Consider the following 24,715-nt stretch of genomic DNA (forward strand, 5'->3'; position numbering starts at 1 on the left):
ATGAAATGTTTTGCCTTTCCCCCCCAGAAGGAGCATAACCTGCAGGTTTTGGGTCTTGTGAAATCAGATGAAGGATTCTATCAGTGCATTGCAGAAAATGATGTTGGAAATGCACAGGCTGGAGCACAGCTGATAATACTTGAACATGGTAAGATAAACGGGGAAAACATGGTGCCAGAAGGTGGGGAAAAGCAGTTTCAAGGGGCTTTTTCTGCATGAGGCATTACGTCCACAACTCAGCTAAACCAGAAAGCCTTTTTAAAGCATGAGTCATTGAGTTAAGTGTTTTTACTGTACATTAATAGTTTTTTATAGGAAAAGAATGAGTAAGCCCCAAACCATTCCCCTTTAATATGGAGAATGTACTATGTTATCCTGGAATGTTTATTAAAAAAAAAAAAAAAAACACAACAGAGCCAGACTAAGATAGTACTAGGGCACAGCTAGATAAAAATATAGTGGCTATAGCTGAATTGAAACTGATGAATGGGATTACAGAAGTGAAAAATGCGCAGTCATGGAACTTTATACAAGTGAATTAGTTCAGATAAAATTCATTTCAATTTCAGAAGCTATTCTCCCCTGTCAAAATTTATTTGTTTAAAGTAATCTCCATCACGTATGTAAACTGATAAAAGAATTCTTTAAAAGAACATTTGTGGAGTAAGATAAATATTTGTTATCATGCCCTAATCAGAGAAATCATTAATAACATTTACATCCTTACCATTTAAACATATAATATCCCATATTACATATTTTAGGTATTAAGGGAGCATAACTACTGTCATGATAGTAGAAATACTCACTAAGAGAAACACCGAATAGTACAAATAACATCCTAGGGCATCATCTTGGATAACTCTTCCAGCCTCAGGTCACAAAACTTTTGGTAATCAGTCTTAGGAGGGTAGGGGAGACAACTGATATGAAGGTGAAGGAAGACATCAGGCAAGAGAGCATTCGTTTCATACTATTATTTGACTTTTGTATTGCCTGTCCGATCCTGGTCTTGTTTTGGAAGTAAGAATTCTTGGTTATGTCAAGGAAGGTACCTGCTATGCATTCTGTTGTCCACAGAAAAGGATTCCTTTGGGTTCAGAAAAATTAAAGAAGAGACATTGTTCAGATAGGACCATAGACATGGTATGACTGCACTTGCAATACTAGCAGAAATAGAACAGCTAGACATTTCAGTATACAGAGAATATACTGTACAATGTGGGTATGTTTCAGTGCTGGTTGAAGTCATTTCTGTATTTTACAAAATTTGCTATATATTTTGGAGCGAAAGATGCCCCTGCTGGATTCAACTGCTTTAGTGCTATAAACTATGGTATTTCCCCATCTGTCCAGTATTAGGAATCTAGATCCAACAATGGTTTACTACTATCTGTGTGTCTAGGGAACAAAATTAAAAGTAATCTTATCTCTTCTTGAGGGATTCTGATGACTACACAGGTCAGATCAAGAAGTTCTCAAAAGCTGGGAAATGGAAGGATAACTCCATATTTTCATTTTTTTAAAATGTTGAATAATTCATGTGTCTGAGTTCTAGATTCAGGCCCTGCCCAGGCTTGTACGTCCTCCCAGCTCCCAAGAGTTTTGCTTTCCTCCTTCTCTTTCAACTTTAACTCCCTGGTGTCACTCCTCTGCTGCTTGTTTCCTCCTCCAACTGTTTCATCTCCTATCCTGCTCCAGCCATCTCTCCTGTTACAGTAGAGGACTTTGCCTTACAACTCTGTCCTTTCTTTTGCATGCCGCCAGAGGATTATGGGAGCAGTGTTGGTGGATTCTCATAACAGGTGTAACAGTACACCTATGAAATTATATTTTTCTGTTATGTGGCCTGCAATGTTTTTAACATTGCACTCCATGTGTAACACCTATATGTTATAAATACTGCTCTTTGTTGACATATAATCACAAGGTTGATAGCATAATGTACATTTAATTTTTCTTCATTGCAAATGATGGCTTAACGAGTGGTGGAGCAAAGTCATGAGTGAGCTGTGCATATTAAATTCTAACTCATGAAAAGTGGTGTATGTGCTGCCTGCCATCACATTTATACACAGAGAGATAATATTGAAATAAGCTATTAAAGCTGTATACTATCTCAGATAAAATGAAAGGCAAGGAGGAAGTAAACTTTCAGGAATGGGAGTGTATGGAGGTCTTAAAGTACATGAAGATAGTGACCTGGTAATAATCTTTGTTTTGGTGTGCAAATTAAAATATATATTTTTTACACTTAAAGGTTTTTGGGTTTTTTGGCATGCTAACTCAAACAGCTGTTTTCTAAATCTTCAGACTTGGCTCCTGGTGATGAGAAATATTGGCTTTGTGAAGTTTGAAAAATCAAATAAAAATGTAAAACTGGCAAAAAATTGCTTACTGTCTGTGCATAGTTTTCTTACCTATTGAAAGTGCATATCTAAGTCAATTTCCTTCCCTTCCCAATCTCTCAGTTTCTTCTATCTTCTAAAGATGACATTGGAAAGTTCCTGGCTGGGTTGGCAAGCCTTTCTAGGAGGCTTCCCTTTCCAGTAGGCTTATAATTTCAAATCCTTTCTTAAAAAAGGATTAAAATGAGAAGTTAGAGGCCATATGAAGCAGTTATGGAAAGGGCATTCCATGTTTATAGGCCAGTGCTTGAGAAATGGACAAACCGATACTACTGTGATGAGAGTCATAGGAACCAGAATACAATAAGGCATCAATAGTGTCAGTTTTGGCCCGAAGTGGGATGTGGAAAACATAAGAAATTAGCTTGGCTAAGTGGGAAAGGCAGAATTATGCAGGATCTTGAAGGTGAGGATGAGAAGTCTTTGGTATTGAGAGAGGTTAAATAGGAGTACAGCTGACCACTTCCTTACCATTCATTATTTTGTGCTGCATGTCAGCTCTTAGTCACTGCCTCTTTAACCTAGTAGTCTCTGGGCTTGTCTACACTTACTGCGGGATCGACACATGGTGATTGATGCATAAGCAGTCAATTTAGCGGGTCTAGACCCTCTAAATCAACTGCAGATCGCTCTCCCATCGACTCCTGTACTTGACCTGAATGAAAAGCACAAAGGGAGTCAACAGGAGAGCGTCTCCCATCAACATAGCATAGTGTGGACCCCGCGGTAAGTAGATCTACTTAGATTGATCTCCCCCTGTAGTGTAGACAAGGCCTTAATCTTTCTAAACTCTTTATATGGAAGTCTTTCTTGGTGTTTGTTTTTTGTTGTCTTCCTCTAGATCTTTCCAATTTTGGTCATATCCTTGCAGAAGTGGGCTGGCCCGGCTGGGGAATGATTTCAAACTGAAATATATTGTGCTCTTGTGTTTTCTGCTGTAGATGTAATAAACATCTGTATAATATATGATAATCAGCCATAGAATAAGTCTTCATTTTCTGTGCATGTACAGTAATTTCACACTCCACAGACGCAATTCAGTGATTTGCTGCAGTTCACTGCACACTAACAATTATAGTACACTAGAAAACTGTATATAAAACAGATTTCAAATTACAGAAATTAGATATTTTGCTTTGATAACATCACCCTTTGTGGATGAGATTTTGTTTCTTTGCGTTAACGAGAAATTCTGATAAACTTGTGGCTGAGGACAAGCTATGTGTGGCAGAGACCTTGAAACAAATAGTGAGCAATTTAAAGGGGAAACAAGCTGTTAATATTTTTGGAGGGGAGGGGTCACTGGTGCCATACTAGCCGTTTGAAAGGAGGACTGATGGGAAACAGGGGTGGCCTGGTGTAGCGGGGTGAACACCTACTCCATCCTGGAAGGGGTTGGAAAAGCCCTGCAGAGGGCTGGGGCTGGGCAAGGGAGTAAAACCCCGGCTGATTGGGGGAAGTGGCTGCAGCTGGGGCCACGCCGCAAACTGAGCAACTAGGCCTTATTTAAAAAAAATAAAATAAAAAAAAAATAATGGAGATATCCCATCTCCTAGAACTGGAAGGGACCTTGAAAGGTCATCAAGTCCAGCCCCCTGCCTTCACTAGCAGGACCAAGTACTGATTTTGCCCCAGATCCCCAAGTGGCCCCCTCAAGGATTGAACTCACAACCCTGGGTTTAGCAGGCCAATGCTCAAACCACTGAGCTATCCCTCCCCCCCCTTATAAGAAGGCCAGGGCAGCCAGAAGCTCAGGAGTCTCACTCTGACTTGAGAGGGAGACAGGCCTGGTTGCTGGGGAACTCACCCAGGGGACCTAGAGGGAGGCAGGGCTGGGGAAAGGCCTTAGGAGCTGGGAAGCCCTAGGCCAGCAACTCCCCAGGCTGCAGGGCCTTGTTCTAGGCCTCCTAGGTATTGGGCTTGCAGTGGGGCAGCCAGAGGGTCGGTAAAGGCAGCCAGTCCAAACCCCTTGTTGCCTGTGATGATCGGCTGATAGACTGCAGTCCGACCCAGGGCGCAGGGGCTAAACAGAGACTGGCAGTAGCCACGACTGAGGTGACGTGGGGATAGGGGGTGGGGGATTCCCCTGGGGTGGGGAAACCCAGTAAGACTGTGGGGTACTGCAGGAGGCAGAACCCTGAGATAAGGGCACCAGGGTCCTGGGAGGGACACGGGGCCAACAGCAAGCGGATCACCGGCCTGCAGAGGGCGCTCCTGGGTCGAAGAGTTAATTCCCGGGGACGACCAGCAGGAGGCGCCGCATGGATGAGTCTGCGCTGTGCTACACCTGGCTAGACAACAGGGGTGGCCTGGCTAGACACAGCTCATAGTGCTGTTCCTCTCCAGCAGTACTTTCAAAGGACTGCTCTTCTGCAGGGAGCAGAGAATTGAGGGCAGCTCTGCCTGTAGGTGGAGGACCTGGAAAGGTCAGAGGCCAGGCAGGATGGTCTGGGTACTATTCTTCCTACCCTACCAGTATCTCCCCTTCACTTCCCTAGACTATAGCATTCAGCGTGTGGGTTGTGCATAACTCTCCCTCTCCCCCCAGTGCAAATATTTTAAGTTCCTCCTCTCTCTCCTGTATTTATGGGGATGCCTGCTTCCTAAGTTACCGCAAGTGATTGTGGAGTATGGCTCTGGTGCCCGTCTGCCACACCCGACCCCCAATGTATGCAGGCTTTTAGGGATGTAGCTGTTGTCATAAATACTACCCTCATCTTCACCCGAGCTCTGATGCTACTCTCATTGCCTCCTGGTTCAACAGCTGAAGTACTTCTTCCTGCTTCCCTTGAAGGGACCACTGGGAGAGCTCTTTCAGACTCGTATCAGGAAGGGAGAGTCTCATTCTAGTCTCAGGAGAGGGCTCCAAGGAGTCTCTAGATCCCTCCCAAAAAGCTTTTTTAAAATGTTCATTTTTAATTTAATTATACCCTGGTTGAGCTAGGGATGTAAAAGTTTAACTGGTTAACCGATAAGCATCAGTCTTATCAGTTTCAGTTAACATTAAACTTCGCTGCCGGCCCCGCGCACCCAGGGTCCCGTTATACTATATATATTGTCAATTCAGATATATTACTTACTGCTGAGGTTTATGGGATCCTATCTTGCAGGGTTTTTAGAGAAACTAAGAAGCAAAAATGACCAGAGTCTTCATCTTGTAATGGCAGGATATTGATCTTGTGATCTCTGGTTAATCATCTTTTGGAAGGTGAAAATACTCCAAAGGTCCTACCAATATGTCCTTGTTTTCCTGCACAAAATACAGCAAGCAGATAATACTATGGATGTGAGTAAGAATCACTGCAATTAAACATCTAACCCTGCACCCCTGGCCCCAGGCCCGCCCCCAGCTGTGGCCCCAGCCTCCACCCCCTAATCTGTGTCGGTGTGTTTCCGCCCCCTCCCCCGAGAGTTAGGGCTCTGCTCCCAGGCCCAGCTCTGGGGGTGGGGTGGATAGGGATAAGGAGGCGGCTGACTTTCAGCACCCCCACTATTAAAAATATTCTAGTGCCACTAGTTCACAATGAATCTACTGCGCCTATATTTTATCTTTGTTAAGTGCCTTTATTAACAACTAAAACAGCCAGGCACTAAAACCCACTTTTTTGTTTAACTTTTTTACTTAATATCCCTGAGTCGTGCATTGACCTTCCACCACTCCAATGGACTGCATTCCAGTGAGCCTTCCCTGAAGTAATTTTCCAGTTCATTTTCTACTGCATTCTCCACATTCTCCTTTTTGTTGTAATCTTCACCTAAAAGCATTACCATAGCACTCTTCTGAGTTTCATGCATTTTTTTCGGCACTGGCTCTATTGGCTCATCCGGTTCAGCACTTCTCAGTTCAGCCCTCGCACTCAGAGTTCTTCTATTTCTAACATCGATACAAGTTGCAGAAGCTTTGATTTAGCAGTGATCTGGACAGCAGGTGAAAGAAACTGCATGTGTTTATGTCGTGGATCTAACAAGGAGGCAATAAGTGCAGGTTTGGCAGTTATGGCAGTATTATTGGGTTTCATGCGATGCTCCAGAGAGTGGCGAACAACAGCCTTGAAATCAGCGACTTTTCCATTTTCGACAGGAGCTTCGCTTCCGAGGTGAATTTGGAGAAGACCGTTGCAAACTGGATAAATATATGAAATTGACATTGACTATTGAGCAGACACGGCAGTTGTAGTGCATTTTAAAGTGGAAAGTACTGGTAAGATATCCTCTATTAATTGCCAGTGCTCATCTTGCAGCTGAAGCATTTGGGCATCAGATTGTTTTGTTACAGAGCAATCTGAAAGTGCAGCTGTTATAGCCAACCTTTGCTCATTGAGTCTTTCAAACATGTCAGATACTGAATTCCAGTGAGTTTTACACGACTGGATCAGACAGTGTTGCATAACCTGAAGCTGTGTTTGTTTTCTTTTGAGTGCATTTGCAGCCACGATGCTGTGGTGGAAGTGTGCAACTAGTCTACTTGCATTTGCAAGAGCACAATCTACACTACTTGAAGAAAACTCATCATTTATGGCTAGCTGCAAAGTATGGGCAAAACAATTGACAGATTCCCATGTAACATATCTCAGGGTACATCTACACTACAGGGGGGAGTTGATTTAAGATACGCAAATTCAGCTACGTGAATAGCGTAGCTGAATTCGACGTATCGCAGCCGACTTACCCCGCTGTGAGGACGGTGGCAAAATCGACTTCTGCAGCTTTCTGTCGGCGGCGCTTACTCCCACCTCCGCTGGTGGAGTAAGAGCGCCGATTCGGGGATCGATTGTCGCGTCCCCACGGAACGCGATAAATCGATCCCCGAGAGGTCGATTTCTACCCGCCGATTCAGGCGGGTAGTGTAGACCTAGCCACAGTGTGTTGGCGAGAACAATGTTGCTAGCATTATCGTGTACGCATGCCAAGACATGGCCTGTCAGACCCCATCTTTCCACTGTAGCGTTTAATTTTTCAGCAAGGTTTTCTGCTATATGTCATTCTGCCATACTTTCGGTTTGTAAAACTGTGGATCAAAGCTCCCAATTTTCAATATAATGGCATGTTACAGTCATGTAGCTTTCTGTAGTTAATGCTGTCCAGCAGTCAGTGATGAAAGCTACTTTAACAGCGTTTTCAAATTTTTCCCGGACAAACTTCACACAGTTTTCATAGCACTTCTCTAGTCGCGAGGTTATAGCCTATCTCATAGGCACATGGTATTCAGGTTCTACAAAACTCATCAATGCATGAAAACCTGTACCCTCAACGACACTTACAGTTAGCATATCTGTAGTGATCATGGTGTACAACAACTCCATTAGTTTTTCCTCACATTGTGTTTGGATTTTCTTGAACTGCCAGAAACAAACGCTGTCAGCATTGTTTGATTTTTGCCTTCTTTTTCACATGAAACAGAGGGATGTTTCAGCTTCATATGGTTTAGTGTTGCTCTGGTGCTGTTTGTATCCCTCAGCTCTGCATTACACAGTTTACATTTAACGGTGTCTTCTCTTATTTTTTTAAATGATGCCAGGCAATACTCCTTTTCGATCACTCCATCTTCACTATGAAACAGTAGTTACCAAAAATCACGATAACTTGCATGATGTTGTTTGAAGGATGCTACCAAAGTCTGACGGGAGGAGGGAACACGGACTGTGTTAACTGCTTGCTGTATTTTGCATGGGAAAACAAGTACATATTGGTAGGACCTTTGGAGTATTTTCACCTTCCAAAAGAAGATTAACCAGACATCAGAAGATCAATTTCCTGCCATTACAAGATGAAGACTCCGGTCATTTTTGCTTCTTAGTTTCTCTAAAAACCCTGCAAGATAGAATCCCATAAACCTCAGCAGTAAGTAATATATCTGAATTGACAATATATATATTATAACATATAATGGATCCAGTAGGGCCGGCAGCTGGGGCCCCGGGCACGCAGGGATGCAGCCAGGAAGGACCCTGGGCGCAGGGCCGGCAGCGGAGGCCCTCATAAAATGTGGGGGTGCTGCAGCACCCCCCGCACTCCTAGTTTCTCGCCAATGTGAACTCTTTAAAGGTTAACCGTTTAACTGATAGAATTTTAATAGGTTACACGGTTACTATTTTAAACCCCATTTACATCCTTAGGTTGAGCAAATACTGATCTTTACCTTCATGCTTTTGCAACATAGGGATTAGGGATACACAACTCATGCAATGTAACGAAGTTCTTTCCTATCAGCATTTTTAGAGTATTATTTTGTGCCTACACTGTGTTTAAAATCTTTGATGGCTACTATACAAAACTGTTTTGTTTTTTTTTTTAAATAGTTGTTAGATGTTGGTGAAAAGTCTGAGAGCTGCTACTAGGACCTGTAGTCCAGCCACTGGTATTGTAGCAATCAGTTGGGGGCTGGAAAAGAACAGGTGGTAGCAACTAGAAGGAGGTGCCTTGAGGGGAGGAAGGCAGATGGTTTGCTGTCACCCCTACATGACAGGCACTTGACAAGTACTCAGGCAGCCAAAAAGTGAATCATTATTGATTGCCATATACAAAAAATTCATAGACTGTAAATAAATATGCTGATTTATGTAGACAACTGTTTCAAAACATCATTTAAAATACACTATCTACCATCTTCAAAATCGTAAAGTAAACATAATAGAGTAAGTGTATTTTGAATCTTTCTACTGCAGAAGCTAGTGTTTCCCTGCCTGTTTTTTTCCTTTTTCTTGGTCTGCAGATGTTAGAAGGCTGAAATGATGAGAGCAGGAGGGTTGATTGAGCTGGTCCCCAGAAATATGCCATATCATCTCTTTTCTGATGGTACCATCAGTTTCTGTAGCCTTTAACTGTTCATGAAAAATAGTTTTTACCCTTTTGAGTGCAGAGAGAACCATATGAATGGGAACCAGTGCAGTATTGTCAGTAGCAATGGGCTTCAGAAAGACACAAACACTAGCTCCAAGAAGTGTGAATTGCGCCCTTTTACCTACTGGGGCGTTAACTTTAAATTTGAATTATGAAAATTTTTATATTTCCTGTTTCCCTATCACTTTGTCAGAAACATTAGTTTGGAATTGCATTCACAGTCTGACTTTTTATTCATAGATTCATAGATTATAGGACTGGAAGGGACCTCGAGAGGTCATCGAGTCCAGTCCCCTGCCCGCATGGCAGGACCAAATACTGTCTAGACCATCCCTGATAGACATTTATCTAACCTACTCTTAAATATCTCCAGAGACGGAGATTCCACAACCTCCCTAGGCAATTTGTTCCAGTGTTTAACCACCCTGACAGTTAGGAACTTTTTCCTAATGTCCAACCTAGACCTCCCTTGCTGCAGTTTAAACCCATTGTTTCTGGTTCTATCCTTAGAGGCTAAGGTGAACAAGTTCTCTCCCTCCTCCTTATGACACCCTTTTAGATACCTGAAAACTGCTATCATGTCCCCTCTCAGTCTTCTCTTTTCCAAACTAAACAAACCCAGTTCTTTCAGCCTTCCTTCATAGGTCATGTTCTCAAGACCTTTAATCATTCTTGTTGCTCTTCTTTGGACCCTTTCCAATTTCTCCACATCTTTTTTAAAATGCGGTGCCCAGAACTGGACACAATACTCCAGCTGAGGCCTAACCAGAGCAGAGTAGAGCGGAAGAATGACTTCTCGTGTCTTGCTCACAACACACCTGTTAATGCATCCCAGAATCATGTTTGCTTTTTTTGCAACAGCATCACACTGTTGACTCATATTTAGCTTGTGGTCCACTATAACCCCTAGATCCCTTTCTGCCGTACTCCTTCCTAGACAGTCTTTTCCCATTCTGTATGTGTGAAATTGATTTTTCCTTCCTAAGTGGAGCACTTTGCATTTGTCTTTGTTAAACTTCATCCTGTTTACCTCAGCCCATTTCTCCAATTTGTCCAGATCATTTTGAATTATGACCCTGTCCTCCAAAGTAGTTGCAATCCCTCCCAGTTTGGTATCATCCGCAAACTTAATAAGCGTACTTTCTATGCCAATATCTAAGTCGTTGATGAAGATATTGAACAGAGCCGGTCCCAAAACAGACCCCTGCGGAACCCCACTCGTTACGCCTTTCCAGCAGGATTGGGAACCATTAATAACAACTCTCTGAGTACGGTTATCCAGCCAGTTATGCACCCACCTTATAGTAGCCCCATCTAATTTGTATTTGCCTAGTTTATCGATAAGAATATCATGCGAGACCGTATCAAATGCCTTACTAAAGTCTAGGTATACCACATCCACCGCTTCACCCTTATCCACAAGGCTCGTTATCCTATCAAAGAAAGCTATCAGATTGGTTTGACATGATTTGTTCTTCACAAATCCATGCTGGCTGTTCCCTATCACCTTACCACCTTCCAAGTGTTTGCAGAGATTTCCTTAATTACTTGCTCCATTATCTTCCCTGGCACAGAAGTTAAACTAACTGGTCTGTAGTTACCTGGGTTGTTTTTATTTCCCTTTTTATAGATGGGCACTATATTTGCCCTTTTCCAGTCTTCTGGAATCTCTCCCGTCTCCCATGACTTTCCAAAGATAATAGCTAGAGGCTCAGATACCTCCTCTATTAGCTCCTTGAGTATTCTAGGATGCATTTCATCAGGCCCAGGTGACTTGCAGGCATCTAACTTTTCTAAGTGATTTTTAACTTGTTCTTTTTTTATTTTATCCGCTAAACCTACCCCCTTCCCATTAGCATTCACTATGTTAGGCATTCCTTCAGACTTCTCGGTGAAGACCGAAACAAAGAAGTCATTAAGCATCTCCGCCATTTCCAAGTTTCCTGTTACTGTTTCTCCCTCTTCACTAAGCAGTGGGCCTACCCTGTCTTTGGTCTTCCTCTTGCTTCTAATGTATTGATAAAAAGTCTTCTTGTTTCCTTTTATTCCCGTTGTTTGTTTTAGACCAAACTTGGTTAGAATATCGCACCTTTCCTGGTTGCACTGAATGGATATTGGCTCTTGCACTGAGGTCTCTTTCTATGTAAATCCTAATTCTGAGGATGTTTTTAAAATGCACATTGGCCTAGCTCTTTCTGACTGTGGCTGTTGAAGAAATTCCCTCGAGGTATCATTGCTGCATGGATCATCTCAGCTTGTATTGATCCATCTCAGTCTCCATGGAAGTTTAATGATCAGCTATCTAACATCCCATCTTACTTTAATTGTCTCAAGGGTGTATGTAGAAGCCCTGGGAGACACAGCTCATAGAATCATAGACTATTAGGTTTGGAAGAGACCTCAGGAGGTCATCTAGTCCAATTCCCTGCTCAAAGCAGGACCAGCACCAACTAAATCATCCCAGCCAGAGCTTTGTCAAGCCGGACCTTAGAAATCTCTAAGGATGGAGATTCCACCACCTCCCTAGGTAACCCATTCCAGTGCTTCACCACCCTCCTGGTGAAATAGTTTCCTAATACCCAACCTAGACCTCCCTCACTGCAACTTGAGACCATTGCTTCTTGTTCTGTCATCTGCCACCACTGAGAACAGCCTAACTCCATCTTTTTTGGAACCCCCCCGTCAGGTAGTTGAAAGCCTTACAAAGTATAAGGCATCACAGAATTCGTTGAAAGATGTTGCCAGGGCCAGTAGATTTCAGTAACAGCCATGCTGCAGATATTGGGTTGCATATCTTCAACAATGTTCATGGCATCCCTTACGTGAGAGGAAGGATGGGATTATGGGTAAAGCACTGGAGCAGGCTGCAGGAGATCTGGGTTCAATTCACAGCTTTCCCACAGACTAGTGCGGGCTTAGACAATTTGCTTAACACTGTGCCTTAGCTCCTAACTTGTAAAGTGGGGCTGATGGTACCTACCTTTTATCTCATGCCCTCTGTCTCAGTTTGGGGTCTCTGGGAAATACATGCAATTTTTATTTATTTATTTTTGTATCAGTATGAGACAACCTCAGTGGGTTCTGAAAATGCAATGAAGCAAGCCACCAACAGACTCTCACATTACATCTGGATGACAAACAATTTCAGCTTCTCTAGTTTGCTGCCAGTTAAGGGCTATCTCCAGTTAGAGCTGGATTTCCAAATTTCTTCTACTCAACCACAGATTCAACCTACCTAGTGATGAGGTGCTCTCACAGAGGGGCTTCATGCTTAGAGCACTTGATCTCATCCAGCAGGACCTTTAGAGACTACGTATGCCAAAAAGGTGCTTCTGATCCGGATTGACAAATCAGGCCACAATGTTTTACAAAAACAGAGATGACCAGGATTTTGCTTCCTCTGTTAGGAAACCCAGTAGATGTGGATCTGAGTAGTGTCCAACAAGACATTTCTGGTAACCACTTCTCTGGCAGTAAAAGAAAATATCGCAGACAGGCTAAATTTATGGTTGTTCACCACCAGTGTTCCCAGGGATATGGAGTTTTAAATCTGTTCAGAACTGACAACAAAACGCTATTAATGCTCTGGTCAAGGCACAATGTACCCAGTTGAAGGGCACCATTTCTTTCCACCAAGTAGTGAAAAGAAAGCTCTCATGTTCTTCTCCACCAGTACTTCTAATGGCAAAGGTTCTGACTAACCACAGGGGAGAGAAAGGTTCAACTATCTTAAATATACCATATTAGCCCTGGAAATACGGTTCTCAAACTTGCTGAAAATAGTAGTGATAAATTGCATCCGGTGGAAAGTCTAGCCACATGTGTTCACATCCCTGTCAACATGGCTTCTGAGAGGGTAGTAGAGATGCATGCTCTGAAACATCAAGCATTTCTTAAGTCCTCCTGGCTCCTCTGAATGTATGTACAAGACATCTAAACTTTATATAGAAAAGGCTTGTGGTCTGATTCGAAAAAGTCCATATGGATCATTTCAAATGCCCTCCCCGATAAAATTCATGATTACCTTCATTTGTGTGGGTCAGAGACAAATAATCCACGTGTTAATTTTGCCATTATTTTGCACTATTGCACACATGTAAAAGGTAGATCAGTTTCTAGGCCACTTGCCATTAGTTTAATGTGAAAGCATTTTTGTTTTAATTAATTTTTTTTGGAGTTGAACGGATTGTGAATTGAGAAATAATACTGTAGTGTTAGAGATATAATACAGAAAGTGCTGACTTAATATACCATAGAATTGTGTAAAGCTACACAAATATTAGGAAATTATGCAAAATATGAACAGTTGGAAGAGAATAAAAATTCTACACTGAATCAAAGGATGACTCTTTTGGGTTTCCTCCCTTAAGGCTATTTTGCTTCTTCTCACGAGCTGAAATTGCTGAAAACACTTTTGTGTGTGTGTGGGGGGGGGGGGGGGGGGAGGTATTGCTAAGCAATGAAAATCAGAAAAGGCCCCTATGGTACACAATTGGATTTCAGAAATCTAAGTGTGAAGCACTGGTTTATAGACTGGGACTAAATAAGATTTTTCCAGAAAATTTGAATCCCTGCCTAGATATAAAGATATATTTAAAAAATCTGCTTAAAAATGGATCATGGAACACAAGGGAGAAGAAAATAGTAATAATTGACAAGTTGCTGTATGTGAAGAGCAACTATTTCTGCCCCAGGAATCAAAAACCTAAAGAGATTTGAGAATTGCCATCTGGTCTTGTGTGGGAAGTAAACTCTAGGGTTATGTCTGCACTGCAGTGTAAGCTCAGGGTTCAAACTCAAGCTCCAGCCTTACCTCCTTCCTCTGTCCATACACAAGTTGTGCTAATCCAGGGTTCGGACTGAGGGTCCCACGACCCCACATGGGTGGAGGGTCTGAGCTTGAGTCAAGCTGGGACACAGGATTCAAGTCTTATTGCTTTGCAGTGTAGATGCAGCCCCACTGGCCTCATGCTGTGGGAGTCTACCAAAAGTATGCCACAATCTCATGGGCTGATTTTGTCCTCTGGACAGTAAAGTTTGGTGGACAGTCAAGGTTTTCCACACTACATGTGAACAGAGGGTTAGAACGGCCTTATTTTGGGAGGGTGTGACATACCTAGGATACAGTCTAGATTGAATAGCCGTGTCACCACTGTCTTCTTACCTGGGGTGCCCTTTACACTGCTTTGCTGCTGTAGCCTCCAGTCTAGACGGCTCACAAACAATAACCAGCATGTAAATCACTCCCAGCTTTGTTTGCATGTGCTGCAGCCAGCCAGCCATATTTCAGCTCTTACCAGCCTTGGGTATAGTACAGGATGGCTCCAAATCACTCACTGTACTGTCCAGCCCTCTCCTGGACAATACAAGAATGTTAAGTCTGTTATTTCATTAAGTTAATAATATAGCAATTATTTCAAATAGTTCTTTAGATACTTCAGTGTAAATACAGTGGATGAGATAAAACAGTAAAACAAGTTTATTAGCTACAGAGAGAGAGAGAGATTTTAAGTGAACACAAGTAATGAGCATAAAAGTCAGAAATGGTTACAAGAAAAATAAAGATAAAATGCAATTAGTGGCTAACTTAACAAACCATGTTAAATTCAAAGCAAAGTTTTCCTCACCACATGCAATCTTACTGGCCCAACTTTTTAGGTCAGGACCCCTTCTTCTGGTTAAAGGCTGTTTCCTTTGTCCCTTTTCCTACAGTGAATTGATGGATAGGGAGGGGGAGGGTGGTGCCTTGGAGTGTTTGTCCGGCTTTTTATAGTGTGAGCCTCCCCCCGAACCATTTCCAGCTGAGACTCAGGAGACAGAGTCTACAGGAAAGGATCTCACCTGTTGGAGCTTCCTGCTTGATGACACAGTTTACTGCTTAAATGCAAATTAAGCAGAACACACATTCCTTTGTTTGAGACCGACCTGTTTTCCAACCTCAGTTTGGAACATGTATTAATAACACCGTACAATGGAATCTTATAACTTCACATGTTGCCACATGTATTTTATCAGGACAATATTGACCAGCAAATTGAGTTTTCAGATGCAGAAAAGGACCTAGGGGTCACAGTGGACGAGAAGCTGGATATGAGTCAACAGTGTGCTCTTGTTGCCAAGAAGGCTAACGGCATTTTGGGCTGTATAAGTAGGGGCATTGCCAGCAGATCGAGGAACGTGATCGTTCCCCTTTATTCTACATTGGTGAGGCCTCATCTGGAATACTGTGTCCAGTTTTGGGCCCCACACTACAAGAAGGATGTGGAAAAATTGGAAAGAGTCCAGCGGAGGGCAACAAAAATGATTAGGGGTCTGGAGCACATGACTTATGAGGAGAGGCTGAGGGAACTGGGATTGTTTAGTCTCCAGAAGAGAAGAATGAGGGGGGATTTGATAGCAGCCTTCAACTACCTGAAGGGGGGTTCCAAAGAGGATGGAGCTCGGCTGTTCTCAGTGGTGGCAGATGACAGAACAAGGAGCAATGGTCTCAAGTTGCAGTGGGGGAGGTCCAGGTTGGATATCAGGAAAAACTATTTCACTAGGAGGGTGGTGAAACACTGGAATGCATTACCTAGGGAGGTGGTGGAGTCTCCTTCCTTGGAGGTTTTTAAGGCCCGGCTTGACAAAGCCCTGGCTGGGATGATTTAGCTGGGAATCGGTCCTGCTTTGAGCAGGGGGTTGGACTAGATGACCTCTTGAGGTCCCTTCCAACTCTGATATTCTATGATTCTATGATTCTATGATACCTTACAAGGCATACTTAGTACAAAGATTATTATAACAGTGTGTAGGGTGTGGACACAAGGGTACATTTGATCACAAGGGGCGCTAGGAAGTCTGCGATATGGGTGGGTGGACTTGAACCCACATAATACAGTATAGACACTGGAGCCCCAGGTTGAGACTAAGGGTTCAACAATGCATTACCTGGGGTTACAAATGAATGTAGACGCTCAAGCCCTAAGTTAACAAACCCGGAGTCTTGAGTTCTACTAACCCTGGGCTTTTATAACAGGGTAGACATACCCTACACCTGGTCTCAGATTCAGGTTTGAGCCTAAGCTCCCTTTCTGTCCTCACACAAATCAGTCTGATTCGGGTAAGTAAGCAGTCAGGACCCAGGTCCTAGGATCCTGCTATGGTGATGGGTCAGAGACCAAGTCCAAGCCCTGTCATATTGCAGTGTGGACACAGCTCAAGGCTCAGACCAGAGTCAGAAGGTCTATGTAGTGCAGTGTGGACGTATTAACACAGCTGTGAGACCTGGGTCCAGCAATTGTAAATCTATGTTTTCAAAGCAGTATGGATGCTCAAGCAGAAGCTTGGAAACACAAGGGCCTGACCCTGAGTCCAACTGACCCAGGTTTACAATGTAGTGTAGACATACCCAAAAAATTTAATGGTTGTTTGCTAAGCTATACATCTTCAGAGAACAAAAATTATAGGTGAATTTCTTTCATCAACCTGACACCCTCCACTTTGATTTATTAAATACCAACATATAATTACAGTGATGCTGGAACAATTTTTATAGTAGGGATGCTGAAAGACATTGAACAAAACTGTAACCCCTGTATAGGATGGAAACCATTTCAACTCAGGGGATGCTGCCACACCCCCAGCACCACTAGTTCCAGCACCTATGTATAGTTATGTGAATTACTTGCATCTGAAGAAGTGAGGTTCTTACCCACGAAAGCTTATGCTCCCAGTACTTCTGTTAGTCTCAAAGGTGCCACAGGACCCTCTGTTGCTTTTTATGTGAATTAGTTACTCAGTAGACTAAGGAAGGTGTTTAGTTCAAAATAAACTGCTGTCATGTTAAGACATATTTGTCTGCGTGACTTTTAAGGCTTAAAATACTTAAGGCTGATGGTTTGTCATGGACAAAATGGGAATATAAGGTCTTTAGCCAAAAAGCTAAGTTTCACATTTACAAAGAACAATAAGAAAAGTCATGAGGTTGTGTTAGTTTGACCAAAATATCCTGTATTTGACAATAAGTTATTTAAAAGTGTTTAATGATAGGTAATACTTTTAACTGACTTTAAAATCTGTCTCTCTCACATATATTCCATTGCACTTGTGCTCTCTGTCTTTACATGCGCGCATGTGTGTGTGCCATAGGTTGCCGACCCCTGATTTAGTCAAATGACCTTTGCCTCTTTCCTGTTTGAAGTCCCAGTTCAGCAAGATACTTCAAGACATGCCTAGGCTGAAGCATGTGAATAGTTCCATTGATTTTAAGAAATTAAGTTCAAGAAATTTGAAGTCTACTTTAGTATAACTCATTAAATCTGGAAGTTAAAGAGCTGTCATAATTTGAATACAGTGGGACTACTTATGCTTAAAGTTTGGCACATGCTTAAGTACTAAAGCTAAGCTAAGTGCTGAATGGGGATCTAAATTGATAATTTTTTTTAATAGCTGTCAGTATGCAAGGTTATTCCACACTAACCTCCTGTGTGGACTCTCTGATTCTATACTAAGATTGCCTTTGTGAGGTTTAACTTAATCTGCTTTGGAAATGGATTAAACTAATCTATAAAAAGACACTTTTAGTGCAGAATAAGTGTGTCCACAGGGGGAGCTAGTGCAGAACAGCTATTACACTCTAAATCAGGGGTCGGCAACCTTTCGGAAGTGGTGTGCCAAGTCTTCATTTATTCGCGATAATTTAAGGTTTCACGTGCCAGTAATACATTTTACATTTACGGGGGCTGGCAGTTGGAACCCCAGGCTGGCAGCAGGCAGAGCGGATCGACGGCTGGGACCCCAGGCCTGAAGTGGGCTGAGCCGCTCTGCCCCACTGCCGGTCTGGGGTTCCGTCTGCCAGCCCTTGCCAGCCGGGGTCCTGGCCGCCAGCCCCACTCAGCCCGCTGCCAGCCTGGGGTTTCATCCATCCAGATCGGCAGCGGGCTGAGCGAGGCCGGCGACCAGGACCCCAGGCTGGCAGCAGGCTGAGCCGCTCAGCCCGCTGCCGGTCTGGGGTTCCGTCCATCCAGGTAGCAGTGGGCTGAGCAGGGCTGGCAGCGGGGACCCCAGGCTGGTATCAGCATGCCACAGTAAATCACCTCGTGTGCCGCCTTTGGCACGCGTGCCATAGGTTGCCGACCCCTGCTCTAAATTCATACCCCCTGTTTATTTTGCAACAGCTTACCCTTCTAGACAAGCCCTTAATTACACTTTAAAAGGCATAGCAATGGAGTTATCGTGTTGTTGGAGAAGGCAAAGTATCCAGAAGATGAAATATATTGTGTGTGAAATTTATAGGTTGATATAGGGATGGTTACGGGGAGGGGACAGACTGAGAGAGAGGATCAAAGGCATCATGAGTCTCAAGGATCAAAGGCATCTTGATCTCAAGATTCGATCAGAAGAATTGAGGTAGAAAGTTAGGACCAGTTTTTCAGACAAACAACTGATGGCTTTACTCCCATCATGAAAAACCAACAGCAGAGGATACACCCACCAGCATAACATTGCCTTGCATCAATTTCACTGTCCAGTCCAGTGACCATCTCATCCATTGCACACACACCCCACACATACCCTCATCCTCTCCTCCTCCTCCTATCTCCTATCATCTGAGCCATCACCTCTCTTTTACTATGATGCTGTTGTCAGTAATGAATATTATCTTATATCATTGTATAGCAGGGGTTCTCAACCTTTTTCTTTCTGAGGCCCCCCTCAACATGCTATAAAAACTCCAGGGCCCAGCAGGGGTGGGGAGAAGGGATTCAGGGCTCCAGGCACCACCAGCCAGAGGAGCAGCTGCCGTGCACTGCCTGGTTCCATCTTCCCACCTAGGATCTGTCCAGAGGGTGGGGCCTTAGGGGGGCTGAAGAAGAGGAGGAGGTGGGGGGGTTGGAACTCCTCCAAGCACTGCAGTTTGGGGGGGACAACACCCTCATGCCCCCTCAACTCTGCCCATGGGCTCCGGGCTTCAGTCTGTGCTGCTCCCGGCTTCAGCGGGGGGGGGAGCTCGGGTTTTCAGCCCCGCACTGCTCCCAGCTTCAGCGTGGGGGAGAGGGGAGCTCGGGGTTTCAGCCCTGTGCCTCTCCCAGCTTCAGCCCTGCAGGTGGGGCTTCAGGCCTGCGCCGCTCCCTGTTTCAACTGCGTAGTGGCGGGGTGCATGGCTCGGTGTTTCAGTGGTGGGGCCACAGACCCCTGGTTGATAACTGCTGTTGTATAATATAGTATAAGGCCAGGAGGTCCCAATAGTACCTCCTGTGTATTACCATCCATTAAATTTCACCCAGTTGCCCCTGTGTTGAGCCCAAAAATTTGGATTAGACTAAAGCTTTTTAATCGTCGGGAGACTAAACTTGTGGGCTATTGTATGGATATTGATCTCAAAGTCCTAAAGAGTTAAAGGTGTTCATAAACTCTCACTGTCCAGCGTTAAACAACGATAGATGGGTTTGGGGGTATGTTTCTACAGAGGCCTTGGTTCTACTCAGTTGTTTGGCAAAAACCTATAAGGATTCATTCAAATTGAAAGTTTATTGATTAAACACAAGAAAGAACAAGAAATGAGCATTCATATTGAAACTGTGGTTGAGCGATTATGCAAAACAAATGTAAACAAAACCTTTTAAGTCCCTCTCCGTTTGGAGGCAAAATATTGGTCTCATATTTTCAGAACAACCTTCCTTTGATGAAAAGGAAAAGGTTAATTTTACTCTCTGTTCTAATGTGAGAAGGGCATTCACTTATCCTGTTCTAACAAACAGACACAATATGGAGAAGAGACAGAATGGAAAAGATAGGAGAAATATGGCTTTTGTTGATGTTTTTGGAACACTAGACTACTGGTCAGGAACGAGTGGCTGCTTTGGCTGGCAAATTGACCATGACACCTACTGCATGGGCCCTGGTTCATTCTCTGGTCAGGCACATCATCTGTTTGGATCCTTTCTCCTTAGACAAGGCGGGTTTGGATGAGTGAAGTGTATTTGATTTTAGGATTTGATGAAAAGCATAGAGAACAAGAAATAGGATAGGCAGCATATTTTATTCATTATTTTGTCCTCCAATTAAATCCATTTCCATAAGGCCAGACTTGTCATAAGTAACTTTGTTCACAAATGTTCTTGTTTACTAAGTATGATCTCACCTCAGTCCTTGACTTATATAAGTAGGCCATATTTTTTTGGACTACTTAGATTTTTCTTTCAGGTTTTCTTACATCGGTCCATAACATTCATTTATTAAAAATAGGTCAAGTTGTTTACTTAGTTGTTAATTCTTAAGCAGACATGATGACATCGTATGAACTTTCACATACTTTTCACACTTGCTTAGGATAATTTTTTGGGTCCAGTAATCAGAACAGAGCCTCAGGTAGAGGACAGGACAGACCAATATGCCACCATAGCCAAACACCTCTGCAGTAGCAGGGAATTGATTAGGTGGGTTATGCCCACGTGATCTATGCTCCATGCTGCAGAGGAAGGTGAAAAACACTAAGGTCCCTGCCAGTTTGACCTGATCCTAAATCAGTTGGACACTGAGCATATAAAGAAAACACACCATCAAAGCATCCAGAAAGAGGGTTCTCTTTACCACCTCAAACACTGGTCCACCCCATCCAATGTCTTATCTTCACTGGTGAGGCCACATCTGGAGTATTGTGTCCAGGTTTGCCCCCCACCCCACTACAGAAAGGATGTGGAGAAATTGGAGAGAGTCCAGCGGAGGGCAACGAAAATTATCAGGGGGCTGGGGCACATGATTTATGAGGAGAGGCTGAGGGAACTGGGCTTGTTTAGTCTGCAGAAGAGAACAGTGAGGGGGGATTTGATAGCAGCCTTCAGCTACCTGAAGAGGGGTTCCAAAGAGGATGGAGCTCAGCTGTTCTCAGTGGTCGCAGATGACAGAACAAGAAGCAATGGTCTCAAGTTGCAGTGGGGGAGCTCTAGGTTGGATATTAGGAAACACTGTTTCACTAGGAGGGTGGTGAAGCACTGGAATGGGTTACCTAGGGAGGTGATGGAATCTCCATCCTTAGAGGTTTCTAAGGCCCGGCTTGACAAAGCCCTGGCTGGGATGATTTAGTTGGTTTTGGTCCTGCTTTGAGCAGGGGATTGGACTAGATGACCTCCTGAGGTTTCTTTCAACCCTAATCTTCTATGATTCAGCTGTGGCCAATCCCTGATGCGTCAGAGGAAGGTGGAAAAAATCCTCAGAATACAACTAGCCAATTGTATATTGGGAGAAAAAGTCCTTCCTGACCCATGTGAACGATCAACTGACAACCTGAGAAGTGATTACAGTCATTGTCTTAATGCCGTGCTGCCGATGTTATGGGCATGTTGAGAGCAATCCAGAGCTTTTTGTTTTTTTCATGACCCATGAAGGGAGGGCGTGAACTGGGGGATTCATAAACTCTAAGGCCAGAAGGGACCACCACGACTATCCAGCCTGATTTCCCTCCCACCCTGGCCACAGAATTTTTCCCAGAAGACAGACTAAAGCATATTTTAGGAAAGTATCTAATCCTATTTTATAGGCTCAAAGTGACGGTGAGGCCCCACGTCCCCAGTAAGGTGTTCCAATGTTCAATCACTGTCACTGCTAGGAAATTACATCTTATTTCAAGTTTGAATTTGTTCTTAGATCTCTTCTCTTTGTGTTATTGCCTATGCACAGTGGACCTTCTCTCTGATAAACTGAATATATGAGCTCTTTAAAACTCACATCACAAGGCTTGTTTTCCAACCTTTGGATAATTTTTGTGGCCCTTCTTTGAACTCTCTCCTTCTTGGAGTATGGACACCAGAACTGGACACAGTGTTCTAATAGCTGGCTTACCAGTGCTGTGTACAGCGGCAAGATCACTTGCCTACTTCTACTTGATATTCCCTTTATGTAGGGGATGGTATGATGAGGTTGTCTACAGTGGCATACGGCCATCCACATCTGCTGTTAGCAAATATCTCCAGTGGTCAGCGATGAGACACTAAATGCGGAGGACTCTGATTTACTGCAGAGAATTCTTTCCCACATGTCTGTCTAGTGTGTCTTACCCACATGCACAGGGTCTAACTGATCACCATGTTTGGTGTCAGGAAGTTATTTCCCCCCCGCAGGTCAGACTGGCAGTGACCCTGGGTTGTTTTGTTTTGTTTTTTTTTCCTTTCTCTGCAGCCTGGCTCACAGAACTAGAGTAAATGGTGGCTTTTCTATAATTTTTTTAATCCTTAAAACCAAATTTGAGGATTTCAGTAATTCAATCAGATGTGATGGGCCTATTAGAGGAGTGGGTGGGTGAGGTTCTGTGGCCTGTGAAGAGCAGGAGGTCAGACTAGATGATCATGATGGTCCTGTCTAGCCTTAAAGTCTATGAATCTATACATTGAAGGATCACGTTAGCCCTTTTTAACACAGCATCGCACTGACAGTTCACACTGCGATAGTTATCCACGATGATCCCAAAACCCTTTTCTGAGTCACTGCATTCCAAGAGAGAGTCTCCCAGACTGTACGTGTAGCCTGCATTCTTTGTTCCCAGATGTATTACTTTTCATTTGTCTATATTAAAACATATTTTATTGGATTCTGATCATTTAATCAGGCAGTTCAGCTCCCTCTGTAATAGTAACATGTCATCGTCATTATTTATTACCCCACCAATCTTCATCTGCAAACTACATCAGCAAAGATTTTGTTACAGTAAAACCTGCCTTAGAGACCACCTCTGAAGAGAGACCACCTGTCACGAGCGACTGCTTGCAGAGGCCACAGCTCTCTGGTGTGCAAACCTTTGAAGAGAGACCATCTCTTACGAACAACCACTTTTGCTAACTTCCATGAGTGGTCACTCTTGACAGGTATCTAGATCATTGATAAAAATATTGAATAGCATTGGACCGAAAACTGATCCCTGCAGGACCCCACTAGAAACAGCCTGGCCCATTGTCTCCCCATCAGCAACATTTTGAGATCAGTCAGTGAGACTGTTTTTTAATCTATCTAATGTGTGCCCTATTGGTTCCAGATCATGCAAGTTTTTTTAATCAAAACATCCTGTTGGTACTTAGTCACATGCTGTACAGTCATGAGTAGATCAAACTGTACCAAGCAAAATTAGTGTATGCAACGCCTTTACACTTATCATAGACGGAGACTACGGGACACTGAAGAAGATTAATCTGAATTAACTAAAGGTGTGAATTTAAAGTGGATTCGTTAAATTTCATTTAAACCCTGTGTGGATGCTTTGATTCAGAATTAAAGGGGCCTTACTTTAGTTTAGCTTAATTCATTTATAAACGGTGAGAGAAATTGTTCATCACTATGTGAGTCTTAAAATCTGCACTGAACAAATTAGATTCGATTTTAAGGATCTGGGATGCTCACCTACTAAAATATTTTGTGTTTCAAGAAGGTAAAAATCTTGTTGACATTTATATATAAATTACAGTTAAATGATCAACCTGATGTGCCACAATGTATAAATGTTGTTCTATTTTTCTTTCTTTGATGAACAGCACAATGACAGGGGACCAGTATGAGCCTGATTTCTATCATCACTATTTCTCTGTCAAAAATTTTCATTCTTTTTTGAGTGATGGTCCTTATGTGTATTCCATACATGGGTGCGCATGCTCACCATGACCCTGATTCCAGAAGTGTTTCTTAGCAGAGTCCGTTGACCCACACGTGTGTAGTGCATCCCCTCATGTTCCCAGCCGATGGTGTAATAGGTGGTGCAGGTCGACGCCTCTCCACCTCCCTCTTACTGCCACATGGCATGAGTTGGAATCCCTGCTCCTTCACGCTTGTAGTTTTTCTGAGTGATTTACCTTTCACTTGGTGTATATAGTTGTAAATGGTTGTATATAGTCTTTCTAGTATAATTAGATAAGTTAGTGTAGTTTCTTTCTCTGTTTGGGGACTGATCCCCCCACCCTCATGCTCTCCTGGGGACTATGCCCCAGATTCTGGGATTTAAAAATTCTCAGTGAGTGACAAGTACCAGCAGTGCCTCTACTGCCTCAGCAAGGCCCACATCACAGCGCGCTGCTCCATTTGCAAGTCCTACCCACCCTGAACCTGGGAAACTCAAGAGCTCTGCCTCCATAAGTACTTGATGGAGGAAGCTATGAGACCGAGGGTACACTTGGATCTGGGACCAGCAGACCCCCTGTACAGCAACCGTCGCAGGTGGTGAGTGCCCTTCAAGCACCTTGCATGCACCAAAACTGTCTGTACCAAAAGCCAAAGACAAGTCCTGGCATGAGAGTAAAAAACACTCTCCATGGCAAAAGAGCAGATCCCCACCCTGGACTTCTCCCAAGCACAGTGTTTCCTTCCTGAGCTGGGCCAGATTGGATGAGATATTGCACATGGATCTGGCCGGACCAGCACCCAATCTTCCCCATGTGGAGAGTAAGACCACGCGCAAATGTGATCCGATGGTACCGACAGCAACCCATGAGTCCAGAACACTCACCAGT

At 43.4% G+C, this 24,715-nt stretch overlaps 1 protein-coding gene across 11 annotated transcripts in view; it reads left to right on the forward strand.

Moving 5' to 3' along the window:
* Positions 1-24,715, forward strand: part of NEO1 (neogenin 1) — a 553,038-nt gene that overhangs the window by 365,478 nt on the left and 162,845 nt on the right. For 10 of the 11 annotated variants that reach the window (XM_054041102.1, XM_054041112.1, XM_054041104.1 and 7 more), the window contains exon 7: positions 28-148. In XM_054041102.1, the coding sequence (XP_053897077.1) occupies positions 28-148 (121 nt within the window). The remainder of the gene's footprint in view (positions 1-27; positions 149-24,715) is intronic. The other variant, XM_054041103.1, reaches the window with a different exon arrangement.

Source organism: Malaclemys terrapin, chromosome 10, assembly GCF_027887155.1.
Source record: "Malaclemys terrapin pileata isolate rMalTer1 chromosome 10, rMalTer1.hap1, whole genome shotgun sequence".
Classification (NCBI taxonomy): domain Eukaryota; kingdom Metazoa; phylum Chordata; order Testudines; family Emydidae; genus Malaclemys; species Malaclemys terrapin.